A 26,682-nucleotide genomic window follows, 5' to 3' on the forward strand; every position below is an offset into this window, starting at 1 on the left:
ATTTCTATGGTTCCACTCCTGGTCTAGCTGTCCTCTTGGTTTGCTTTTGTTTTATCTTTCTCAATGTATCATAGCAGGAGGTGCGTGTTATTAACTTTGATGTCTGCTGGTGGCTCCCGAGTTTCTCCACTGAGAAGTTACTTATGAATTAGGAAGGGAAAATGGTGTTTTCTGGGGAAATACTTTGAGATGAGATCAAATATCCCTTTTCTCACCATGCTTTCACCCACTAACCCTAACATTCACTGATGATTCTTGCCTGAAACAATGATAATTAATTTTAAATTAGAATAATAACAAAGAGAAATGGTTGGTCATAGGCTAACCTATGGCCAGTACTTCATAAAGGAGAATGTCCCTGAATCTCTTTTTCACATAGCAGGTGGAATTCCCCAGGTGTCCACTTGTTTCACTGACTCATTCATGAGCCCTGGACCCCCACTGAACACACCGGGTTCCACAAGCCCCTGAGAGTGCTATTTGCCCTAACTTCTGCTTAATGGGTGCCATGGTCTTGTGGAAACCATCTTTCAGACTCCATAAACCCTTAAGCCTTCACACCACTCATCACCCTCACTCCACGCAAACAGATCTGATTCCTCCGTACCCATGTGCACACGGCCTGCTTCTCCTGGCACTTGTGGTGTCACCTGGGCTGTTCCTGGAAGGTGTGGCGCTGTTCCACCTGCCTGACTCCTCGTCCATCTTCACAGGTTAGGTATTTCCCACAAGTTTCAGCTCAAAGCTCTGTTCCGCATGACACCTTTTATGGGAGGCCAGGGTCTGCCTTTTCTTCCTTTTATATTTTTCTGCATTTAACAATGAAGCTTGGGTCTCAGCACCCCCCCCCCCGATGGTGGGGTTCAAAGAACAGAGTTTCCCAAGAAAGAGTGAGGAGAGGCACATGAAATTAATGAATCCGAAGAAAACAAGCTGTATGGAAATCCAGGGGGAATCACAGAAGAAAATGGCTTTTGAAATGGGCCTTGAAGGGGGCAAATTTGAGCTGTGGGTAAAGGTAAGAGGCTTTCTAGATTGAGAAAAGTTGGTTGTAAAGTGGTTATATCCACAGAGACACGTGACGATATATTTGGGGCGGGTCTGGGACACATTCTAAACTAGACGAGTAAAGGGCTGGAGGAGACTCAACCACTGCATAGAGGCTTGAACACTGTGTGGAGTGGGATGTTAGCCCAGATTTGAGCCCGGGGCTTCAGGACAATAATTCTTGCAGGAACATGGCGGGTAGATTGGATAAATACGTCGCTGAAGGAATGGACACCAAATGTTGCAGGTGGAAGGAGAGCACCGGAATTGAGGCAGTAGTTGGAAAGGAGCAGACAACTTGTCAACCACCGGCGTACCACAGCTTCTCTGTCATTCTGAAATCTGAAAAGCTGAAAGCCAAGGGCATCCTCTGCAGTTCACAGACAATTTATTTGGCAGAAAACCCTGACTTAAACAGATACAAAACTGTTTGTTGTCTTTATTTAGCCCACTTCGCAAATTAAAAGGTGGCCACAATTCTTTCCTGCTCTTCCCACCCAGTGGTAGTTTCTACTCCTCCTGTTGGAACCTAGGCTGCCCTTGTCCCTGGCTTTGACCAACAGAAGGTGGCGGAAATGATGGTGTGTATCTTTCAAGACTGGATCTTAGGAGGGCTGCAGCTTCTGCCCCTCTTGGAAGGTTTCCTCTTGGGAACCAGTTACCATGTGGAGGTACAACTATGGTAAGCCCATCCTGCTGCGAGGAAGCCCAAGCTTCGTGGATGGAGAAAGGCTAGAGGAAGGAGCACTGACGTGCCACACTGTGAGTGATCAGAATGTGTGGGAAAGCCTTTTGAATTTTCCCGGCTTGCCTATCTGAGAGCAGCTGAGTGAATGACTACAACCAACACCACGTGGAGCAGAAGAGCTGCCAGCCAAACCCTGCCCAAATTCCTGAGCCACAGACTCACGAACAGATAAGATGGTTGTCACTTTACTCCACTGATGTTTGAGGAGCATTTATTACATTTAACAGGTCACTCACACACTTAAGCACCATTCATCTATTTTCATTGCAGAAAATCAGTATATTTAATTAAAGGGCCACTCCAGACTTTACCAAGGGTGTTATGTAGTGCATAGTATATGCACATTTTACCTTTCTAAAAGAAATCTGAATTTTAAAATCCATCTGGCTGCAAGGGTTTTTTGAGAAGGAGCTGTCCTTTGTATTACAGAAATAGAGTTGTCTAGAGTTCCTTCCTGTCTTCCTGCATCCCCTAAATATCATGAATGATTCCACAGACTCCTCCAGCCACTTCGTATGTGTATCTCTTATCTCCCAGCTACATTATTGGTTTCTCTAAACCAGTACATCTCAAACAGTGCATGTATCAGCCTCTCCGAGGGCCTGTTCAAACGCAGGTTCCTGGGCTCTGCCCTCAGAGTTTCTGACTCAGTGGATCAGAAGTGGAGCTTGAGAACTCACATTTCTGAAAATGTCCTAGGGGCCACACTTTGAAAACCACTCCTCCAGGGGGGGAGCGCTGGTTTAATTTTGGCTGTATCTGCCCACCAGCGCAAGGTGCTTAGCAAATGCTCAAGGACAGAATTTCCCCAAATCTTTATATTTGTAACACTTTTGAAGCCTTAACTTTTACCCTCGAGGCCGTCTGGGCTCTGCCCTTGACTTAAAAGAAACTGACTCCTTGTTTTATTAGATGGTAGTTGTTGCCTTCTTCTCAGTTCAGCTGATAGGACCTCGTGGGTGAAATGTCCCTTCTGACCTCTTTTTTAACGTCTCTTGGAACAGAGCAGAGGGAATGCCTTCACTGTGACCGCAAAGCAATGCTCAGTATGTGTGACCAACGATCATTTCCACCCAGAACCACCCAGAACCTGCTCTTTTTGGTGAGCGGTCCACCTACCAAGACCTGTATTTTAGGGATGGGATCAGTGAGGCCCAGACAGGTGGAACCACGTGCTCACGGTCTACAGCAGAGAAATGTCAGTGCCCCGGTAACGGGGCTCAGGTGGAACTTGGCCCCCATACAAGGTACTTACTAAATAGGACTCTGTTATCTTCAGGTCAGGGGCTGCCACCTCGGCTCCAAGATCCCCACCGCAGAGCCACTAAGTGCTTCCTGAAACCTCGACTGTAGTGCATTCACCAAGTGCATTCACACCATTCACTGGCGTGCAGAGGCACAAATTCTAATACTGACTACGAAAAGCACAGCCCGTGGGTCGCAAACTTCACTTTGCACACGCACACTCTCCAGCTTTTTTTCCAAACGTTTCCTTCCCAGGGTGACTGAATAGAATCACACCGATCCACCCTGACCAGGGACCCAAGTACTGCCCCTCCACCCCACCCCACCTCCGGGCCAGGGGCCGTCACCTCGGCTCCACGGATCCTCGCGACAGAGCCACTGCGAGCGCCTGCAGGCGTCTCGCCCTCAAAGCCCAGAGATTAAGTTGGTTCCTCACATTGTTCCCGACAGGAGGGGCAGGAAATAACGCCGGGCTGCAGAGGCCGCCGCAGCGGGTGGGGCAGAACCTCGGGCCTCTCCAGGGCAGTCCTGGCGGCCTCGCATCGACCTCGGGTCTAAGGTCCGGCCGGGTCAGAGTTCCCGCCGCTCTTTCTCCCCAACGAGTCGCCACCCCACCCCCCAGCCGCTCAGGGAGCTCATTAGCCGAGGCCCCGGTGTCCCCGCGGGGCCCCGCAGCCTGCGCCGCGGTCAGGTGCGAGGAGACAGGTCATCGGTGGCTGCCCGCCCGAGGGAGGCGGGGCCTGTCCGAGGCCCGGGCCCAGCAGGGGGCCACAGGCGGCGGGGACCCCGCGCCTCCTCCTCCTCCTCCGCGCGGCAGCCCCGCGACTCTGGGCGCGACTCTGCGCCCCCTCGGCCGCACGGTCCCCGGCAACAGGTGAAGAGGCGGCCGGCGGCGGTGCCTCGGCGGGGCGGTCCCTCCGCTGCGCGCCTCGCGCCCGCCCCTCTCCACGCCCCCTCCCCTCCTCCCGGCCACCGCCGCCTGCCTCGGCCGCCCGGCGGCCTCCTCTGGCTCGGTCTCCTGGTCTCGGGCCCCGTCACCGCCCGAGAGCCCGAACGCCGAGGAGCGGGGGCGCCACGCACTCGCAGGACACGCGTCGCCGCTGGACCGGCCGCGACTGGCACCCCCCGCGCGCCTCCCTCCCCGTGCCAGCCGCGCTCCCCTCCCCCTCGCCCGGGTCCCGGGGCTCCGGGCCGCGCGTCCAGCCTCCGACGCGTAGGGGGGTCCCAGAGGAGGGGCCAGCCCGGCAGAGGCACGACGATGGAGGACCCGCAGCGTGCCCGCCCGCACACGGTCACCACCACCACCAGCTCTTTCGCGGAGAACTTCTCCACCACCAGCAGCAGCTTCGCCTACGACCGGGAATTCCTCCGCACCGTGCCCGGGCTCCTCATCGTGGCGGAGATCGTGAGTGCCTGGGGGCGGGGAGGCGGGGGCCAGGCGGACCCGCGCGCGCTCCGCGGCTGGGAGCCTGCCGAAGTCCGCAGATGGGCTTGGAAGGAGCCCATTTTGCTCAGCCTCGCCTTCTTCCCAGAGGGCCAAACTCAGAGACCACCTCCCAAAACCAGGTCCAGTTACCTTGGGGGAGAGGCTCGTGACCCTCAGTATGTCTCATGGGGGAGAAACCCAACTTGCTGGGACCCGTCCGCGGTCGTGGCGTATCTTGGGAGCAGGCGAGGAGTTTATGTTAATAAGTGTCATGAACACCTAGTGTTGCCGTTACCTGATCTCCACGTGGATGTTCTCCTCCCTAAAGCACAGCTTTGCAAAGATCAGTGGACAGGAGAGGATTCTTTCGTTTTCCTAGTTATCTCCCTGGTAATAAAACTGACGGGAGTCAAGAAATATTCACTGAATAAAATCTGAGGGCCTCAAACTGCGAGGACCAAAGGGTCTCCTGCTTGGTGTTGTGCCACATCTTGGTTTAGGCTTAGAACATCCCTGGGGAGGAGGCCGGGCATGTGCATTGTCCTCTTCATAGGAGGACATGGAGGCTGAGAGGTCAAGTGATTTCCTAGGAACTTCCAGCCAGCCTTTACGGCAGAAGAAGGACTGGAGCCCTGTTAACCGCTAGTGCTGGCCGCCGCCATTTACTGAGCCTTCGGCATGTGCCAGGGTCTCCCTAGGTACTTCTGCCCTCGTGTGATCCACACAACGACCCTGCCCTGTGAAGGTGGCGTCAGTTACTATCCCATTTTACATGTGAGGAAACTGAGGCACAGAGTGGGGATGTGAGTCGTACCTGGAGGTGGAGGAGCTGGAATTCAGACCCCAGGCTGATTGTGGTCAGGGGCCTGCTAATGGGCGTGACGCCCAGCTGTCTAACTGGGACCAGGACCTCCGTTTACCGAGTACTTCCCTTTAAACGTTTGTGGAGGGAAATGCTAGCCTATATGGGGGTAGACAATGGGAGCCATGAGGGTGCAGAAGTGACTGAAGACTGTGAGAAGCCCTCAGCAAAACCTGTGTATGTCGAATAGCTTACTTGCGCCTCCATTGTCTCAGACCCCACCCCGGACCCACTGAATCAGTCCCAGGTAGTGCGCTTCAGGTTTGACAAGTGTTGCTCCTCCCCTCAGCTGGTTTTGAAGGACTTCAGAAAACCCAGTAAAAGGCGAAGGGATTGGAATCACCTAGCAGAGGCTGGCTTGTAAGAATTCAGCAAATATTTGCTGTGTGCGTGGAGGAGTTGGCAGGCTCCCGCGCTCTGTTGGAGCAAACAGAAGCTAAAGTGACCGAGATGGGGCTTCTACCCTGGGGCGGGTTTCTACCAGGCCAGAAGGAAAAGGCCTCTTGTTTGCTGATTGACGGTCAGTACGTTCCACACTATTTCAGAAAATAGGAAAATGAAGGGAAAAATTATAAATGGCCCACAATCCCATTACTAGAAATAACCACTGTTGGTATATTGGCATGCATCCATTTAGATTTCAATACATTTTTGGGGGGGAAAGGCAGAAAAACATGTAAGAAAAATGACCCTTTTTATTACTCTAATTGAGTTTTTATTTTTGACAGCTGTATGCGCACATGTTTATAGAGTCAAATAGTCCTGGAGGCAGAAATGTTTGCCCCACCTAGAGGCACTCACATTCAAACCTCTTAGAGCTCTAATAATGTGATATGTATTTTTTCCAATTGTAGGTGTTGTCTGTCAGTCACCCTCCCTGAAAGATGAGGTGTGACCTGTTCTGGATGCCCTCCCCGCCACCCTTATTATTCACGTACCCTCCTGTCTCCCACCATGTTTTGGGTTAGATCAGTAACAGGTGCCGGCCATAGATGCAGAGCCACTGAGTAGCCTGTGGGCACTTTTTCATTCTTGCCCAATTTCTTGTTCTCCCTGGAGTTAGTAATTCGTTTTTTCCATTTTTCAGTCTTCTAGATAGTTAGTTACTTATTTTACCTTCATTGTCTAAATCTCCCCTTAGGAAAACTGAGAGATACTGAGACAATGGAGAGGTATTTTATCAGAGTCATCCTTACAACCAACCCTCCACAGGAACCTCTTACTTGCTCCCCCACCTGGCCTGCTCACCTGGAACAACAGCTGGTGGCCCAGATTCTCGTGCACCATCACCTGGAGACTCTCTTTCTCTGTGTCCTGGGTTGAATTCCCCACTTCCCATGAGCAGTATTCTCCCAGTCTTGCCTTCCTCTATCGGGGGGAGGTGTGTGGCGCGGGCGGGAAACACAGCCTCTAATAGTTTCCTAAGAAAGGATGCATGTGTAGATTGAGCTTTGCATCTTTTGAAATGTCTCGATTTGACTGTTACACATAATTAATGGTTTGGGTAAAGAATATTCTATTGGAAATTGTTTTTCTTAAGAAGTTTTTAAGTATTCCTCTACTGTCTTCTAGTTCTTCTGTTTGTTTTTAAAAAATACTTATTTTAGACCTGGCTGGTATCACTCAGTTGGTTGGGGTATCATCCTATTGCAAGGCCGCGGGTTCAATTCCTGGTTATAGCACATACCTAGCACATCCCAGTCCCAGTGTGTACAGGAGGCAACCAATCAATGCTTCTCTCTCCGATCAAAGTTTCTCTCCCGTCCTCTCTCTCTAAAATGCGATGAAAAAATGTCCTTAAGTGAGGATAAAAAATAATAAAAAATATTTGTTTCAATTCTTTTAAAAAATTTTTTACAAGTTTCTTTGACCACGTGCGCCTTCATATGATTTCATTTTCTTCCATTCTACTGGGGACGTGGTATGTTCTCTCAATTGAAAAAACTGACATACCTTTAAGAAGATTTTTAGAACTTCGATTTTTATCTTTGCATTTTTCTCAGTTTTTTACTGAAACTGCCTTTATACTTTTTTTTTCTACGCATCTATTTCCTTATAATTGTTTTCATGGATGAAAGGCCTGCTGTGTTCACTTCCCACACAGTGAGCATTTTGGGGGCCAGGGAGCTCTCGCATTGCTACCGTTTTCTGTCATTAGGAAGCACCGTTTTGATTTCCTCTGTTTTCCATTTTGAAACAAGCATGTTTCCAGGTTTTCCTAGTATAGCCAGTACTGTAGCAATCTTCCTTGTTTGTCCCTCTTTCCACATTTGTCCAGAAAGTTCCTTACAGTTGAATTGTTGTGTCAAAGGGTACACACATTGAAGTGTTTCGTTACATGCTCTGAAATTGCCTTTCTCTGAAGTTGTACTAGTTTGAACTGTCATGACTAATGTGAGGCTACTAAACTAAAAACGCCTTTTTTAAAAACATTAGAATCAAAATTTAAAATGTTAAGGATCACCTTAAAGGATATACTGTTTAATTGATTCCAAGGTCCTTTTTGTTCGTATTTTAATATCTGATTGAGGATGCAGCTGCCATGGACAGTTTCCTGGATGGAATGAAACACAGTACCACCGAGTCCTTCTTTATCTGGGCAGGGGACAGAGGACAGGTTTCAAACTACTGCTGTCCCAGCCCTGAGATTAATATAGACCCACCTCCAGAAGAATGTTACTTTTCTGCCTTGACAAAAACAGAATGCTGAGACGTAGAATTACTAAGAACCTGACTTCCTACTTGAATCCAGGGGAAATGAAATGCTAGAGAACAAAACAAGCGATTCCCCGGATATGCTGTGAAAAATCCCTTGCCTGGCTTTCTCCCAGGGGTGAGCTGTAGTAGCCAACCTACTGAAATGCCCCAGGCAGTGCCAGTAGAACATAGTGTTGAAACCAAATGGTACTTGTTTCCTTTTAAAAATTTTATAACGAACTAAGAGCAATGCAGTACTTGACCTGGGATTTGTAGGGTACTGTGATCTCAGAGCTATCAGGAGTACCCGGAGAACAAAAGCGATGGGTCAGAAACTGAGTGAGTTGCACCCTTCCCGTTACTGGGGACTTCAAAATGAATTAGAGCATCCGTGTCATAGTGTTAGGTCACCTTTCATTTGCTCCCTGTCATGAGCAAACTTGGCTGGGGAAGGACGAAAAGGGTTTACCAAGAGCTGGAATCTAGATAAAGTACTCTCTCCCGTTGAGTTCTTTTAAAAAAAGGGGGGGGGGACATAGCTTCCATTTCACAAAAAAGCAACACCTAGTCTTTGTAGAAAATTTTTTAAAATATCCGTAAAGAAAAAAATCATAATTCTCGCTTTCACAGTGGTCCTTAACAGGCCTGGTGCAACCCTACGTCTGGGATTTGGGGGGGGGGGGTTGATTGTTTATTTGTTCGTTTTTTAATGCTTATTGTAATGCCTGGGGTTTCTATGGGTGTTTAGTTCCCAGGGGGCCAGGTGTGCTAAGTGTCAGAAGTACCTGGGACGGTACGGTCCCCAGAAGCAAAGAACGGCTTCACCAAGCTGCCAACAGCACCAGGGTTAAGGAACTCTGAATGAACCGACTGTTTACTTCTTGGAGTAAACCATTCCAGAATTTCTCAAGTGGTTATATTATTTATCTGTCATTTTTTGAATGCAGTCACATGTCGACTACTTTTTGCTCAGCGCTGTGGCCATCTGTGCTGGAAGTCTTCCACTTGTCCCTCAGTCCACCCCACATCCTGCCTGCTTCACCCGATCCCCACCCAGAAAGGCACACGTGCGGATCCCATCTCAAGCGCTTCCCTCTCAGGCCCCAACTGGATTCATCCAAGGGTGGCACCTGCAGGAGGCTGTAGGGCGAGAGGAGAGCAGGTTCTGGGCGTTCGTGCCCAGGATTCCTCCTCGCTGGATCTCAGCAGGCGAGCTGTGTCCCGCTCTGGAAGGCTGGCTGTCTGGCAGCTGTTCCCCAGACTCTGATAACTGTACATTCCTACGTGCTTACTGTTGCCCGATGCTACAGTATCACTTGTAGTTTTCCAGCGCCCTGCTTTATAAGGAACACCTTTATTAAACGCCACCCAAATTACCCAGTCTGAGTGTGCCCGGTTTCCTGCTGAGACCTGATAAATTGCATTTCCTTGTCAATGATTAATTTCTTATAATACACTTAATAGCCACATCGTATGCCATGAATATCCAGGCTTCTACTGTTCACGTTGTGTTTCTTTCCTTTAACAATGTCGTAATAAGTATCCCTTAAACTAAATCTTTCTGGACATTCTTTGATGTTTTCTAAGGATGAGTACTTAGAATTGAATAAAAGGTATGTGAGTGTTTCAGTCAAGTAAGGGTGTTGAGGTGTACTCTAAAATTCCCTCTTTTTAATAGAAATTCCGAGTTTTGGCACATGCATTTTTTACAAAACAGCTTTATTGAGATGTCATTCATTTAATAAAGTTGATCTTTTTATTTACTTATTTCTTTTACCCTCACCCAAGGACATCTTTGCATTGCTTTTAGAGAGAGGGGACAGGAGAGAGAGACACATCAACTGGTCGCCTCCTTTCCCCCCACCCCCTGGGGATCAAACCCACCACCAAGGCTCGTGTCCTCACCTAAATCAAGTCCACAGCCTTTCGGATGCAACGACGCTCCAGCCAGCTGAGCCACACCAGCCAGGGCTAAAACCGACCTTTTTTTTTTTTAAGTGTACAACCCAGGGATTTTTAGGGTATTCTTCCAGTTGTACAACTACCACCAGTAGCTAAGTTTACAACATGTTCGGCACCTCAAGAAGAAACCTTGTACCTCTTAGCAGTCTCTTTCCATTCTTTCCTTCCCTCGGCCGCTGCCAATCTATTTTCTCTCTCTATGGATTTGTCTATTCTGGACGTTTCACATTAATGGAGTCCTCCTGCATGTGGCCCTTACTGTCTGACTTCTTTCAGCGAGCATGTTTTCAAGGGTCATACATGCTATATAGTATGTATCAATACTTCATTTTATTACCAAACATTCCATTGTATGACATATATAACATTGTGTTTATCCATTAATGACTTAATGGACATTTGGGTTGTTTCTGCGTCGTGACTATTATGAGTAACCATGCTGTGAACCTTCATGTACAAACTTATGTGGACATATGTTTTTGTTTCTCTTGGGCATTTGCATGGGAATGAAATGGCAGGGTCATATGGTAATTCCTTGTTTGATATTTTGAGGCACTGCTACATTGGTTCCAAGTGGCTGAACTATATTATAACCTCACCAGCAACATGAGAGGTCCCGTTTTTCCATGTCCTCTCTGAGATTTGTTATTTTGTGTCTTTTTGATCTTGGCCATCCCACAGGGTGTGAAGTGGTTTCTCGTTGTGGCTTTCGTGTGTATTATGGTAAAGCTTAATGATGGTCATGTGCTTTTGGTCATTTGTATATTTTCTTTGGAGAACTATCTATTCAAATCCTTTACCATTTAAAAAAATACATTAATTTATTTTATTGTTGAATCATCAGAGTTCTTTAGGTAGTCTGGATACAAGTCTTTTATCTGATCCGATGTATAATTTGCAAATATTTTTCTCCCATTCTGTGGGTGGAGTCCCTTGAGAACAAAGCCTCTTGATTTTATAAAATTCTATTTACTTATCTTTTCTACTATTGCTTGTTTTTTTGAGAAATCTAAGAAGTCTTTGCCTAATCCAAGGTCACAACAATTTACTCCTATCTTTTCTCCTAAAAGTTGTATACTTTTATGTCATACATTTAGATCTGTTTTATTTTGAGTTAATTTTTGTATATAGTATGAGGTCGTGGTCTAATTCCTTCTTTTCCTTATGAATACCTAACTATCCCAGCACTATTTGTTCAAAAGACTATTTTTCTCCCATTGAATTATCTTGGCACCCTTGTCAAAAATCAAATAGCCTGAAATGCAAGGTTTTCATTCTGGATTCTCAAGTTGTAGTCCATTGATCTATATATCTATACTGTATTGATTAATATAGCTTTGTAGAAAGTTTTGAAATCAGAAGTGTGAGTTCTCCAGATTTGTTCTTTAAAAAGCTTTTGTTTTGGTTATTTGGAGTCCTTCGTGTTTCCATCTGAATTTTACTACCAGTCTGTCAATTTTAACCAAAAAGGGCAGCTAGGATTTCAATATGGATTGCGTTGAATCAGTAGATCAATTTGGGGGATTGCCAGCTTAACAAAATTAAATTTCCCAATTCATGAATATGGATGTCTTTGCATTTATTTAGGTCTTTTCTAATTTCTTTCAACACTTCATAGTTTGCAGCCTGCATGTCTTACATTTGTGTTCTTATTTTTATCCCTAGGTATTTTATTCTTTTTTTATTCTGTTGCAAATGGAATCATTTCTTAATTTTATTTTTTGGTTGTTCATTGCTAGATCATAGAAATCCAATTGAGTTCTGTATCTTTGACCTTATAGCTCATAACTTTGGGCTATAACTCATTTATTATTTCTTGCAATTTCGGGGGGGGGCACATACGTGTTTTGTTTAAAGGCTTTTGATATTACTGCCAAGTTGTACAGAAAGGTTTATACCAACTTGCATTCCCTCTCGTGATGTTTCAGTGTGCAACAGGTTTGTTTCTGCACATAGACAAGCGTTCTTTTAATATTTGCCAATTTTATTACTGTGGGAGAGATTCAAAATAATCAAAACCAGGTTGGCATAGGCACCGTCATTAAGAAAGAAGATCAGCTAATGTTCAGGGGAGCCCTGGACATGTGGTAAAGAGCATGTCATTTTTATTTGCAGTTCTGTGTTTTTCAAAGTTCAATATCTTAAATATACTCGCTAGTCATTTATTTATTTTTTTTAGGTAACTGCCTTCCCCTCGCTACCTGTTTGAAAAATGGGGCTCTTTCTTTCTTTAAAAGATATTTTAAAGATATAAAGGGAGAGAAAACTTTATAGAAAATTACCTCCCAGAAAGGAAATAAGATTGGTCTTGGGAATGTGTTTGAATAGGGATGTTCCTGTTTTAAGTCCTTATATTTGTATATGGTTTAATTTTTTTTCTAACGAGAATATATTTATGCATCACTGTAACTAAAGAAGCTTACAGCAGAATAATGTTTGCATTGTAAAAATAAATTTCAAATATAGGCCCTTACCAAGTAGTTCAGTTGGTTAGAGTGTCATCCTGCCATGCCCAAGGTTGCAGGTTCAATACCCAGTCGGGCACATACAAGAATCAACCAAGCCCTGGCTGGTGTAGCTCAGTGGATTGAGCGAGGGCCTGCGAACCACACGATCCCGGTTCAATTCCCAGTCAGGGCACATGCCTGGGTTGCAGGCCAGTTCCCAGCAGGGGACCCACGAGAAGCAACCATACATTGACATTTCTCTCTCCCCCTCTCCTTCCCTTCCCCTCTAAAGATAAATAAATAAAATCTTTAAAAAATAAATTAAAAAAAAAGAATCAATGAGTGAATGCATAAATAAGTGGAACAACAAATTGATGTTTCTCATTCTCTCTCTCTACCTTTCTCTCTCTCTAAAATTAATACATTAAAAAAAATAAGTACAGTGAAGATTGAAAGTCTCTGCAAACCGACAGCCTTTACTTTAGTCCTCATCTGCCCACCTGCCCTTATCTGCTTACCATTCACATTTCTCCCAGACTGTTTTTCTGTACATGTATAAACAGGCAAATAGGATAAGACACGCATATACATGAATGAGCATATGCTGCAACTTTTTTTATTAAAAAATATCTTGGTATTTTGGGTTGATGTCCATGTTTCCTGTCAATCATGGGAATTCATTTTCTTGCCTGTTACTTTTTATCAGCACCACTCATGACATTTTATTTCATTAAAATAACTAATTTGCATGAAATCTAAACTGTTAGTGTTTAGATTTCTGGGGTCTCCTTTGCTTACGCAGAGCTTCCCTAGTGTCAGGATTGTACAAATATTTGAAGAATATGTAGGATAATGTTTTTAGTATTAAGATTATTTACTGTCATACATTCTTTTTGTGTGCATAAATAAGGTAGGAATATAATTTCGCTTTTTTCCCAAATGGATATGTAGTAGTCTCACCACTAATCATATCATATTCGCACACGTGTGTTCTTGACCTTATTCTGTTCTGTTCTGTTCCTGAGTCAATTCCAAATGCTTTTAATGGCTGTTGCTTTATCATGCATTCTAATATTCAGTAGGGTAAGTCATACAAATATTGCATGTATTTGCTACTATATACCTACACTAACACAGGTGATTTTCAAAACCATTGTTCCTTAAACCCTATTACAACTTTGATTAAGATTGCATTAAATTTATAAATTAATTTGCAAAGATGTTCTTATGATATTAAATCTTATCACCTGGGAATGTGTATCTTATCTTTCTACTTAGGTCGTTACATGAGTTTAAAGCCCCAAGTTTTTTTCCTGGCGAGTCTTACATATTTTTACTAGATTTAAGTATTTCTCATTTTTGATAAATGAATTGGTTTTATCAATTTCTTATTATTCATTTATAAGGAAGCTGTTAATTTTGTTATTTTAATTTAATGTGTAACCCTTTGAATTATTTTAATGCTTTCGTTATATTAAAAGTAATTTATAGTAATATCTGTGAATAAGGATTGTTTTATATTTATATTTTTCCTTTTCATTATTTGTAGATTAGGACTGCCGGTATAATGTTGAATGATTGGGGTTATACGAATATCTTTAGCTGGCTCATAACTTTAATTGGGATGTTTTTGATGTTTGAATGATAGTTGGGACAGGTTTCCCTGTAGGTTTTGGTAGATATTCTTTACTGAGTTAAGAAAGGGAAATTTTAATTTGTGTTCATTTTAATCAGGAACAAGTGTTGAGTTTAGGAGACAGGATTCGGTGTATGTCAGGAAGGCGGTTTATTCAGATGGTCATGGTGGGTTTTGTCTCCCCCAATTGGCCAACAGAGCGAAATATGTCAGGAAGCTAATGTTGGATCATTCATGGACTCTTGGGATAATCTCTACTTTGCTGAAATGTATTTTGCTAATTTACTGTTGGACTTTAAAACATTTTTGTTCTCTTGGATTTGATTCGTTAATATCATATTTGGGGGATACTGTTTCTATGCTCATGTGTGAGACTAGCCTTTTAGATTCCTTTGCTGTGATCTATTTGTCTGGTTTGAATATTGCCACACCAGCTTTTTTGGCTAGCAGTCATCTGATATGGTCTTTTTTCTTTATTTTTTTAATTAAAGCAAGATTCATAACATAAAATTTACTGGTTTTAAGTGAGCAACTGAATGGTATAGCGTCTGTTGCCCCCACTGACTAGTACAGTGAAGTCACCATTGTTCATGCATGCACATTCCAGGCCACTCTCCTTGGCTGGCAGGTTACATCAATGTCTCATGCAAACTGTTCTCATCATATTAACAATGGCTGGACTTTTTCCAGAAAGACCTCATGTTGTAATGACTTGCTTACAATTCTTATTTTTTCTAGTAATGGTTGAAATGATAAATTCTACTTTTATTTTGTTTGTAGTTACTTTTAGAATTTTAACCAATATTTAAACATTTTTAAATACTCAGGACTAAGATATTTAACCACATAATTGCAGTCAAAAGACAGCACTGTCTTTCTTACCTGTTCCTCACTATGAACTCTGTTAGACAGTTTCCTGTTGTTTGCATAACGCCTTTATTGAGAATGTAACTCACATACTACATAGTTCACCCATATAAAGTGTACCACTCGGTGCCTTTGAGAATACTTACAGAGTTGTGCAACCATCACCACTGTCAATTTGAGAGCATTTTCATCACCCCCGAAAGAAACCTCATACCAATTAGCAGTCCTTCTTCATTTCCCCACAACCTCTCCCCTCTGGCTCTAGGCAACAACTAGTTTATATTCTCTCTATACAGTTTGCCTATGGGTCATTTCCTGTAAATGCAATCCTGTCATATGTGTTCTTTTGTAACTGGTGCCTTTTACTTACGTAATGTTTTCAAGATTCATCCATTTTATAGCATGTGTCAGTACATTTTTATTGCCGAATAACTTATGACAATAAAATAAAAATAATGTGCTCATGCCACATTATATTTATCCATTCATGTGTTTATGGACATTTGGGCTATTTCCACCTTTTAACTACTGTTAATAATGCTGCTAAGAACATTCATGTGCAAGGTTTTTGTGTGGATGTGAATTTTCGTTTCTCTTGGACGTATTCCTCAGAGTGGAATTTCTGGATCACATTGTAACCTTACATTTAACCATTTGAGAAATGGCCAGACTTTTCCAGAGTGGGTGCACCATTTTACAATCCCTGGCCTACTTTTTAAAAAATGATTACATAGGAATTTTTTCTTGCCAATTGTCCTAAACTTCCCACCCATGTTACTGAACAACTATTTAGACTTACCTACAGGCCTAAATTTCACACTATTATTTGTCTTGTTTCTTGATTTAGTTTTTGGTTTTAAGGTACTTTCTTGAGTAATTCTCCTAGGAAGGTTTTGAAGATGATAAACTTTTTTTTAAAGATTTTATTTATCTATCTTTTAGAGGAAGGGAAGGAGAGGGAGAGAAATATCAATGTATGGTTGCCTCTCGTGAGTCCCCTGCTGGGAACTGGCCTGCAACCCAGGCATGTGCCCTGACTGGGAATCGAACTGCGGTTGTTTGGTTCGCAGACCCGCGCTCAATCCACTGAGCTACACCAGCCAGGGCTGAAGATGATAAACTTTTTGAATCCTTGTACATTTAGAAACCTCTTTTTAAAATTTTTAAAATATATTTATTGATTTTAGAGTGAGGAAAGGGGACAGAGAGAGAGAGAGAGAGACATCAATTTGTTGTTCCTCTTATTGGTGGAATCATTACTTGATTCTTGTATGTGCCCTGACCTAGAATTGAACCCACAACCTTAGTGTTTCCAGATGGTACTGCTGCTTCTGCTGCTGCTCCCTCCTCCTCCTCTCCTTCTCCTTCTTCTTCATATTTATAACTAGAGCTATTCGCAGGGAAGTGACAGTGTTCTTCTTTAGGTGAGCATGTTACTATTAATTTTAATTTAAAACTAAATGAATTTTGATTTATTATCTCACTTGACATTAAGCCAGCCCCAGGTTTGGGAAATCCCTTCTCTCATTTCCATGTCTCGTTGCACCATGATTTCAGGATATGTTTCCTACATTATATATGAATGAGCCAGGCACACCCTTGTGGAATGCAAGGTGAAAAAAACACCCATCTGATTGCTTCTCCCTCTTCCATACCCACGCACAAGATTCATGGTAACCAGCCCAGTAGGACCTCCCTTCTATGGGAAAGTAGGATCTCCATTGCCCTAGTCAAGGTTCAGTTGCAGATAGCAACATCTACTTTAGCTAATTTAATCAGCAATAGACATTGTACTTCATTAAATGGCTTCCAAAAATTTTGGTAGGGCTGGAGGAGCAGGCCACAAGGTGAGCTTCTAGCAAAACCTCCCAGAATCACACCATGGAACTGGTTTCTCACAGGCAGGAAAGCAGGGACACAAGACTTACTGTCACAACTACCAAGTCCTGGACCTCCATTGCTTCCATTGTGTGACACATAGAAGCTCGAGGTGGCTGCCCCCTGACTTGCCTCTCAACATTAGGAAGCTGGGGGTGGGACCCTGGGATTTCAGTTATGGCTGCCTTACACACCCACACACACAATGACTTCTTGACTGAGTCTGCAGGGGAGACGCAGAAGCAGCCTAAGCCTGTCTTCTAGCCCATGATGTTGTCTTTTGCCTTCTGAGACTTGGATGAGTGTGTCTGCTGAAGCTACATCATGTGTGGCTCCCGAGCTTTAGTCTGGCTTCCAGCCTCTCGTGCGCAGGAAGGCAACCTGCGAGGGGAACAGAATGGAGTTGATATGAGTGTGGAGAAGGGAGGGGCGTCCACTACAGCCCCCTTTATTACATTCCACCAGGATCACTGTTGGAAGTGGAAGACCGCCTTTGATTGGTCATCCTTCTGCAGAGTTCGAAGGACTTGCCCTTTTTCAATGTAGACGTGCATCGGGTTTCTAGCTGTGTGGCCTTGCACAAGTGTCCTATTTCCCCAACCCCCATCGGCAATGATGCGAAGGTTGATGATGACTTCACGGGTTCCAAGAAGATAAAATGAGCTAAGATACGTGTAAACCCTGGCCCAGGGGTAAATATTAGTTTATTTCTTTCCTAAATAGGTCCAGGTTTTGTCCACTAATCCCGCTTAGGGCTGCTTTTAGAATAGATGGCCACATCTTAGCTTCTAGTGAATTTTTATATACCCAGCAATGAGTGTGAACATAGAATTTAGCCTCTGTTGTACGTCCTGGGGTGAGGATTAGGATCATCTTTTTTTTTTTTTAAGATTTTATTTGTTTATTTTTAGAGGGGAAAGGAAGGAGAGAGAGAGAAATATCAATGTATGGTTGCCTCTGGTGTGTCCCCTGCCGGGAACTGGCCTGCAACCCAGGTATGTGCCCGGACTGGGAATCAAACCGCGATCGTGTGGTTCGCAGGCCCGCGCTCAATCCATTGAGCTACACCAGCCAGGGCTAGGATCATCTTTTTAACTAAAGAAAGCTTAAAGAAAAGCTGAAGAAAGCTTTAGCTTTCAACAAACATCTGTTTATTTTAACTTTTAACGTGATTGGTTCATTTAGACTGTGCAAGATTAGTAGAATGATCCTACCACAGTTTGATGCCAGCTTTGCTGGTCTCGTGGAAAGATTTCACCGATTTATGTTCCTGGTAGACTTCATTCAAAGAAGGTCTAAAAAAGCCAAGGGGTGGGTCATTTTTCCAGAGGTCTGAGTTTAATGGCCTGTTTCGGGAAACGTACAAAGCTCTGACCTTGCTTCTTATATCTTGCCTTCCCTTTTCCTTTGTCTGTCCAAAATCGAAGTATAAGAGGTGCCACTGGTCAGGGGAAAAATAATTCAGAGCCGAGAGATGTCTTTATTGTTGATTTATAACCTGCCTTATTCCCAGAACGGACGTAGGCAGGACAGAAATCTTTAAATTGAGGCTTTGAAGAATGCAACGAGAAATCTATATTAACCAAGGATTGACAGGCGTCAAAGATCACTTTAGGAAAGAAAAACTCGATCTGAACTACTAAACCGTGAGCAAAATCGAAGGGGTATCTTGAAGGAGATTTTTCAGAGACAGAAACTGATTGGGGTGCCTGGNTTTTTTTTTTTTTTAAGATTTTATTTGTTTATTTTTAGAGGGGAAAGGAAGGAGAGAGAGAGAAATATCAATGTATGGTTGCCTCTGGTGTGTCCCCTGCTGGGAACTGGCCTGCAACCCAGGTATGTGCCCTGACTGGGAATCGAACTGCGATCGTGTGGTTCGCAGGCCTGCGCTCAATCCATTGAGCTACACCAGCCAGGGCTAGGATCATCTTTTAACTAAAGAAAGCTTAAAGAAAAGCTGAAGAAAGCTTTAGCTTTCAACAAACATCTGTTTATTTTAACTTTTAACATGATTGGTTCATTTAGACTGTGCAAGATTAGTAGAATGATCCTACCACAGTTTGATGCCAGCTTTGCTGGTCTCGTGGAAAGATTTCACCGATTTATGTTCCTGGTAGACTTCATTCAAAGAAGGTCTAAAAAAGCCAAGGGGTGGGTCATTTTTCCAGAGGTCTGAGTTTAATGGCCTGTTTCGGGAAACGTACAAAGCTCTGACCTTGCTTCTTATATCTTGCCTTCCCTTTTCCTTTGTCTGTCCAAAATCGAATTATAAGAGGTGCCACTGGTCAGGGGAAAAATAATTCAGAGCTGAGAGATGTCTTTATTGTTGATTTATAACCTGCCTTATTCCCAGAACGGACATAGGCAGGACAGAAATCTTTAAATTGAGGCTTTGAAGAATGCAACGAGAAATCTATATTAACCAAGGATTGACAGGCGTCAAAGGTCACTTTAGGAAAGAAAAACTCGATCTGAACTACTAAACCGTGAGCAAAATCGAAGGGGTATCTTGAAGGAGATTTTTCAGAGACAGAAACTGATTGGGGTGCCTGGTCCTGTGCAGGGCAGCCAAGAGGAGAAAATACTGGGGAATCGTAAGCTAATTGCCCTTCAGCTTTAGGTTTCCTTTAGGGTGTGGAAGCAGGGAGTCTCTGTGCTTTGAGGCTCTGGTTTTCTTTTGGTTTCACGGGCCCAGAAATTTCCTTAGAATTGGAGCCAAGGAGATCCGTGATAGCTATATTTAATATTCTACTAGCTTATACTTCGGAAACGTGTCTATGGTTCCTTTGACTATGACAAGAATCTTTAGTGGTTTTCCTACTCATTCACACTTCATGTCACGAGCTTATGTTTGCACTGGCCTGGGAAGCTCATGTTCATTTTTAAACTTACCTTTATGTGATTGGGATGATTTAGTGAAAGACCAAACTCCGTTAACTAGGTCACCGGTTAATACCAGGTGGGCTTAGCTACTTGCCTGTGGAAAGGAGGCTCAGATGGGAGCTGGCGCTTGTGTTTCCTATCTCTTGAGGTGTTTTTAAAAAGGTTGGTCCCCAGTCGCTCAGTGGCTGACTTGCATAATAACTATGGAATAGGGAGGTGTCTTCAGCGGACTTGTGCTGTGCCCCCAGAACTGAGATTCCTTAAAACATTTTCATGTGTGAAATATTATCCAGCACTGAAACTTATATATACGTTAAAGCATGATAAAACAAGTAACCCCATGCCCACCACCCAATTTAATAACTCGACCTCTACCACATCTCAGAGTGCTCTTGTGTGTCATGCCTGGTTTGGCAGAGGTAGGTGCCCTCCTGGCCATTGTTCAGCGTGGACTCACTTTGAACTTCACAGACCGTAGAATCACATATTTCTTTCTATGACTTGCTACTTTCATTCATCACTGAGGGTTGAGTGTCGATGAGTTAGAGCTGCTCATTAACTTTTAAAGTTGTGTCGAGTTCCGTTGTATGAATGTGCCATCTTTGGCCCGTTCTAGGTAGATGGCGCCCTGCATGGCCATGTTTTGGAATGGTCAAGTGTTCCTTTTTGTATTTCTCATCCGTTGTCTCCCTCCTATTAGTTTAGAGGTTAGGCTCCGTGGGCACGTCTAGCGCTATTGGCTGTCTTCATTTAACGTGCATGCTGACTGTGTTGATACAAGTTAAAATTGATCAGTGTTTTTATTCAGCTGTGAAACAAAACAAAGACCTTAGAACTCTGACTTTGATGATGTCCCTCACAATTTTCAATATTTTCTAGTTGTTTAGTTCTATTCTCGTTTCCACCGACAAGCTAGGCATTATAATTGTTGCACACAGTCGACAATTTAGTTCTATCTACAACCCACATAGTTGCCTGAGAGCTTTGCTCATTGTTCCTTCTTATGTCTCAGAACTGCCATCTGTTTTGGGGGGTTTTTTTGGAGATCTTTTTTTCCCCTCATTCTTGAAAGGTAATTACATAGGCTATAGAATTCTAAGTTGACAGTTATTTTTGTCCCCATTCATTGAAAATGTCATTCTTTTGTCTTATTGGTTTCTCTGGTTGCTGTGGAAGCTGGCAGTGAAATTGCAGTTTGCCATTCCTTTTGAATTTGAGTTGCTTTTGCTGTTTAAATTGTCTTTGTGTATAGCAGTCTCATTATGCTATGTCTGAGGATTTCTTTTTATCTATTCTTGTGTTTGTTTGGGATTCTTGGGCTCAATTGTTGATCTTTCAGCAATATTAGAAAATTCTTAGACATTATCTCTGGGAATGTTGGAAATACTGTCATTTTATTTCATCTCATTCTGAAACTCTAATATGTATTAGATCATTAGACTTCTTCTTCCATGTCTTTTACATGGATAATTATAATACATTATTTATTTATTACTACTGTATTTTTCATTTTAGTCATTCTGTCATTAGTAATACAGACCTTCAATTTTTAACTTAAATTCTCCTACGATTTTAGAAATGCTTTAACTTTTTTGGATCTACTGAGCTCTCCATAGCCTGCATACACTCAGACCCAACCCAAATGGCAGACCGAGTGAGCGTGGCTCTAAATTGAAAGGAATGTTTCTTCCGCTGTATTTGTTGCCAGGATTGAGATAGCTGTTATCTCGCTCTGTCCTCTAGACAGTAAGTTAATTTCTTATCTACCTTCACTTGAAAAGGATGGCCTTTTAAGATCCCAGCTTTACGTGGGGGAGGGAGTGTGGTTTCTGTTAGACCTTTCACCTTGGCGTGGGCCCTTGGCTTTAATTGTCTTCTGCCACCCAGCACCAAAACAGAAGCTTGGCAAGGAAGTGGAATAGCACTTCCTCTAAGAAAATGTATGAATGACCAATAAGGACATGAAGACATGCTCTATATCATTGGTTTTTCAGAAATGCAAATCAAAAGCACGATGACATACCACTTCACAGCCAGTAGGCTAGCTGTGATTAAAGTGATAGACAATAACAGGTCTTGGTGAGGATGTGGAGATGTTGGAACCTGCATGTGTTGATGTTAGGATTGTAAAATGATACAGCTACTTTGGAAAACAGTTGGGCAATTCCCCAAAAGGAAAAACAAAGTCAGTATATAACCGAGCAATTCCCTTCCTCGCTATATCCCCCCCCAAATTTGATGAAACATGTTTCTACACACACACACACACACACACATACAGAGTACATGAATGTTTATAGCAGCGTTATTCATAATAGCCAAAAGGTGAAAACAACTCAAATGCCCATCAACTGATGAATGGGTAGATGAAACATGATATACCCATACAATAAATTATTATTTGGCAATAAAAAGTGATAAAGTGCTGATATATGCTATGGCAAAGATGACAATTGAAAACATTATGCTAAGTGAAAGTAGCCAATCACAAAAGGCCACATGTTATAGGATTCCATTTGTATGAAGCGCCTGGAATAGGTAACTCCACAGAAACAGGAGGTAGGTTAGTGGTTGCCAGGGACTTGGGGGAGAGAGAGGAATCGCGGTGACTGCTAATGGGCACAGGGGGGTTCTTTTGGAGGTGATGAAATGTTCTGAAATTAGACTGTGGTAATGACTGCACAGCTCTGTGAATACACTAAAAACCACGAAATTGTGCACTTTAAAAGGATGAATTTTATAATATAGGAATTAGATCTCCAAAAAAAGCCTTTAAAAAAAAATGATGGAGCTCAGCGTCCTCAAGAGTTTCAGCAAACTCTCAGCACGAAAACTGGCTCTGAATTCAGTTGCTCCCCAGGATTCCCTTTTTATTTCCTTTTGGGCCCCTTAGGATTCCTTCTTTTCATGCCGGCTCAGCAACATGCTTTAAAATGTTTTATATTTTATTCATATTTGTTTCATTTAGGAGAATACCCAGCCTGTCATAGCACCAGAAATTGAAGGCAGAATCCTTTTAACTTTTTAAATTCAAAAACATTCAAGTTGCTAAGGAAAATTTTAAGGATAGTGTCATGAACTTCTTCTTCATTCACTGTAATTTCTCAGATGTAAATGTCCTGCTTCATTCTTGCTCTCTCCCTGTCTGTCTACTTAATATTTTTGTGGGATCATTCAAGAGTATGTTACAGTCCTGACTGGTGTAGCTCAGTGGATTGAGTGCGGGCCTGCAAAGCAAAGGATCCTGGTTCGATTCCCAGTCAGGGCACATGCCTGGGTTGCAGACCAGTTCCCAGCAGGGGACCCACGAGAGGCAACCATACATTAACATTTCTCTTCCACTCTCCTTCCCTTACCCTCGAAAGATAAATAAATAAAATCTTAAAAATAAAGAGCATGTTACAAACATCATAACCCCAAATACCCCAGGTATTTTAGCATGCATCTCCCATAGACAAGAATATATAACTATAGTTATATTTATATAGTTATAACTATTTAACTACAGTATAGTCATCAAGTTCAAGAAATTTACCCTTAATACTAATACAGTTCATACTCAAATATTACCAGTAGTCCCAATGCCGCCTTTTATATTCACTTTTTCCCCATCTGAGATGTAGTCCCAGGATCACACGTGTTTGTTGTTATGTCTCTTTTGTGTCCTTGAACCTGGGACAGCTCCTCAGTCTTCCTTTGTCTTTCAGGACTTGGACAGTTTTGAAGAATCCAGGGGAGTTGTTTTGCAGGATGCTCCCCAAACTGGCCTTGCCCGGTGTTCCCTCATGAGTAGATTCAGTTACGCTGTTGTCAGGAATGCTGCCGAAGTGAGGGCCTTATCAGCGTGGCGGGTCAGGAGGCACGGGTGCAACTTGTGATTCATGACTCTAATCTGCAGCCCTTTTCCAAAAGCTAAATATGGGCACACTTCTGGGCTGAAATGGCAGAATTTATAGCCTGGCAGATCTGGCTCTCAGTCTTGCCCTGGCTACTATTAGCTTTCTGATGGCAAACCAAATATTCAACCTTTTAAAGCTGTCCGTAAAATATATCTGATAATACCTACATCTTGAGGTTAGTGAAAAATTAAATACAAATTCATGTAAATCATTTACCGCAGCGGCACAGTAAGAACCCCTTACTCTTGTTTGCGGGAAGGTGGTCTTACCCAGGTGTCGTAGGGACTTCCCTGCCCCTCGAGGGTATTAGTGATATCGCTCAGCACATCAGCATCTCTGTTTGGGAGCCAAAAGGCCTCCCATTTATCTCCGTTAATTTGCAGAGAGCCAGCGCTCTTGGTCTTCTCATCCATCTCCTCTACCCTTTGCTCCTGCCCATCTCCAGTGTCCACAAGAAGCCCGCCTGCCCGAGTGTTGGGTTGGATTTTGGTACCGACCAGTGATGGGGGCAGAGGTTCTTGGCGAGCGCAAGCAGACCTCCCACACTCTTCTCCTCCCGACCCTGTTGTGCTTTTGTCACCTTCCCTCTTGGATGACTCATGCTCTTCACCTCCACATCCTTCTCCCTCTGCGTGGCGAGAAACTCTCTGCAGCTTCCACCTTCAGACTTGGGTATCCTAACCCGGTGAAGGTCCCGCAGAGCAGAGGCTCCACGCTGAACCAAGGACCAACCCCTTACACGGCAGATGATGTGGAAGATGGGAGCTTCTTTTTTCTCCAACGTGGTTGTGTGTATTCTGCTCACTGTGCTGCTTGTGCAACAGTAATGCCGTGGTATTTCTCTTATCTTTACGTCATCTTGTGATGATAGCACGTGGTTCGAGCCTGTGTGAGCAACACTTTGCTGGAGTCGCTGCCCTGCTAGCAATGAGGATATTGCTTGTGGCTAACCATGGACTTTGGACAAACCTTTCCCCTGAATTCCAGGGGTGAGAAATGGGCTTTTCTGAGGTCGCGTCCCACAGGTTCTTGCTGTTTAGAAGTGAGTTTAAACTGGGGCTCTGCACAGTGCCAATGCCGCTTAGGTGGTTTTTCTGTCACCTGTCTCGTCGATGGGCCCCGTGAAATGAGCATTGGATGTTGCATCCCTTGGATCTTGGGTCACCTCCCACTCCTCCAGCTCCTCCAAGGAGCTGTTTGTCTGGGTGAACTTGTTTGGTGAGGCTACCAGACTTACAAAACTAAGGGATGCCTTTTTCACCTTTGATTTTTTTTTTTCCTAAATGGGTGACTCTTCCATGATACTCCTCGTCTCATGGGAAATTGTTCAATCTTATAAAGGGGGGGGGGTGGTGTGGGAAGAAGGAAAGGGGCAGTGTTCACCCTGGTAAAGGCCATTGGTACCCAGGAAGGCTCACGCAGTGGGGCAGCTGGCAGGGTCAGACCCCGTGGTTGTCACAGCTGCTGACTCATGGGCCGGCGGTCAGGTCTCTCGGGGAGCGAAGCTGCCCTGGACACCGTATTTGAGGGTGGTGAGAGTTTGGGGGGCTGTCTTGTGTTGTGCAGACTTGTAGGCCTCTGAATGTCTCATCACTGTCACCAACCTAAATTATTTTAGTTGTCCTAGTGAAAAGTCTTGGTTTCAGGAAGCCCGTGGAACAGAAATGCAACTGGTCTCCAGACCGGTTTTGTTGGCCTATGTGGTGCTGAAAATCAGAATCGGTTGTCAATATGAAGAAGTCAGATGGTATGAGAAACTCTAGGTTTCCACGTTCCCTTGCAGAATTGAGCAAATGCACAGCACTGGGCCCACAATCTCTCGTGGCACTAATCCTCTGGAGCCGAGAAGTAGCTGCCACGCGCATGTGAGAGTGTTGGTCAAGATGCAGGTTTGACTCTTGTGACAAAGACCAAACTAAGTAGCTTTAAACCAAGCAGACCTATTTTTCTCTCATTTGACTGTCAAACCAACCGTTGCCCAGGACAGCTATGACGGCCCTGTAGTGCCAGAGGTCCAGCTGCTTCTGTCGTGTCTCCTCCCTCCTCTGCAGTGGGTTCCATCTTGTGGTCCCAGATGCTGCTTTGCCTCCTGCCATCACGTCTGCTCCAGTCTGTAACCGGAAGGGGAGGTGGAGGATGCACTCCGTCAAGACCCAGCCTGGAAGTTGCACATACCATTCCATCTCACTCCTATTGGCCGGAACCTACTGGTGTGGCCACATTTGGCTGCAGATAAGGCTGGGTATGCGTGGTCTCCATCTGGGTGGCCATGTGAATGGCTAAAATCCAGATCTTACGAAAGACAGAAAGTGAGAGTGAATAGTGTGGACCACTGGTATTCTAAGTGGTCTTGCACTCAGCTGTTTGCTGCAGTCCTGGGCTCTCTCTTGTCTTCTCCCAACTGAGGCCAAGAGTCATCGCCATTCACTGCATTGTATCTGATGTGTATCCTTTATTTCTATTACCTGCCTGCTTCCCCTAGACATTTAGAGTGGCATTCTCTGCTATGTCCTCATAATATATTTCAGTACATCTATGTGCCTTTATCCTTTCTGTTGCCTCTGTTTAGAATTCCCTTCCCTCCCTTTCAAGCCTGGCAAACTCCTTTTTGGGATAACTCAGCCCCCTCCTTCCTTTCCCAAATTGACTTCTTTCTTCTTTGTCTCATCCCTACTATAGAAACTGGTAATTTTACGTGATACCTTTTTGTTTACTTATCCTTATATACTTAATGCCTGGCAAAGCACTTGGGCCATAGCAGACTAAATGAGCGGTACCATTTACTGAGTGTTTGTTCAGAGAAAGCCACTTTCTAGATCTTTTATGAACCTTATTTTTACTACCCCACAGCGAACTAGTATAATAGTCACATTAATATAAAAGCACACTAGTATATTAGTGTGCTTTTTATTTATTTATTTTATCCTTACCCAAGGACATTTTTTCACTGCTTTTAGAGAGAGGAAGAATGAGGGAAGGGCAAGAGAGAGAGAGAGAGAAATATAGATGTGAGAGAGATACATTGATTGTCTGCCTCTCATAGGCTCCCCAACCAGGGATCAAACCCGCAACCTAAAGCCCAGAC

At 43.8% G+C, this 26,682-nt stretch overlaps 1 protein-coding gene across 2 annotated transcripts in view; it reads left to right on the forward strand.

Moving 5' to 3' along the window:
* The first annotated feature begins 3,584 nt into the window (after positions 1 to 3,584).
* Positions 3,585 to 26,682, forward strand: part of CMTM8 (CKLF like MARVEL transmembrane domain containing 8) — an 83,664-nt gene continuing 60,566 nt past the window's right edge. Inside the window, exon 1 of one of the 2 annotated variants that reach the window (XM_037070688.1) lies at positions 3,585 to 4,445. In XM_037070688.1, the coding sequence (XP_036926583.1) occupies positions 4,299 to 4,445 (147 nt within the window). In that variant the 5' untranslated portion in view covers positions 3,585 to 4,298. The remainder of the gene's footprint in view (positions 4,446 to 26,682) is intronic. The other variant, XM_037070689.1, reaches the window with a different exon arrangement.

This window comes from Sturnira hondurensis, unplaced genomic scaffold (genome assembly GCF_014824575.4).
Source record: "Sturnira hondurensis isolate 20B ecotype Veracruz unplaced genomic scaffold, ASM1482457v3 Scaffold0019006, whole genome shotgun sequence".
In the NCBI taxonomy this organism is placed as follows: Eukaryota; Metazoa; Chordata; class Mammalia; order Chiroptera; family Phyllostomidae; genus Sturnira; species Sturnira hondurensis.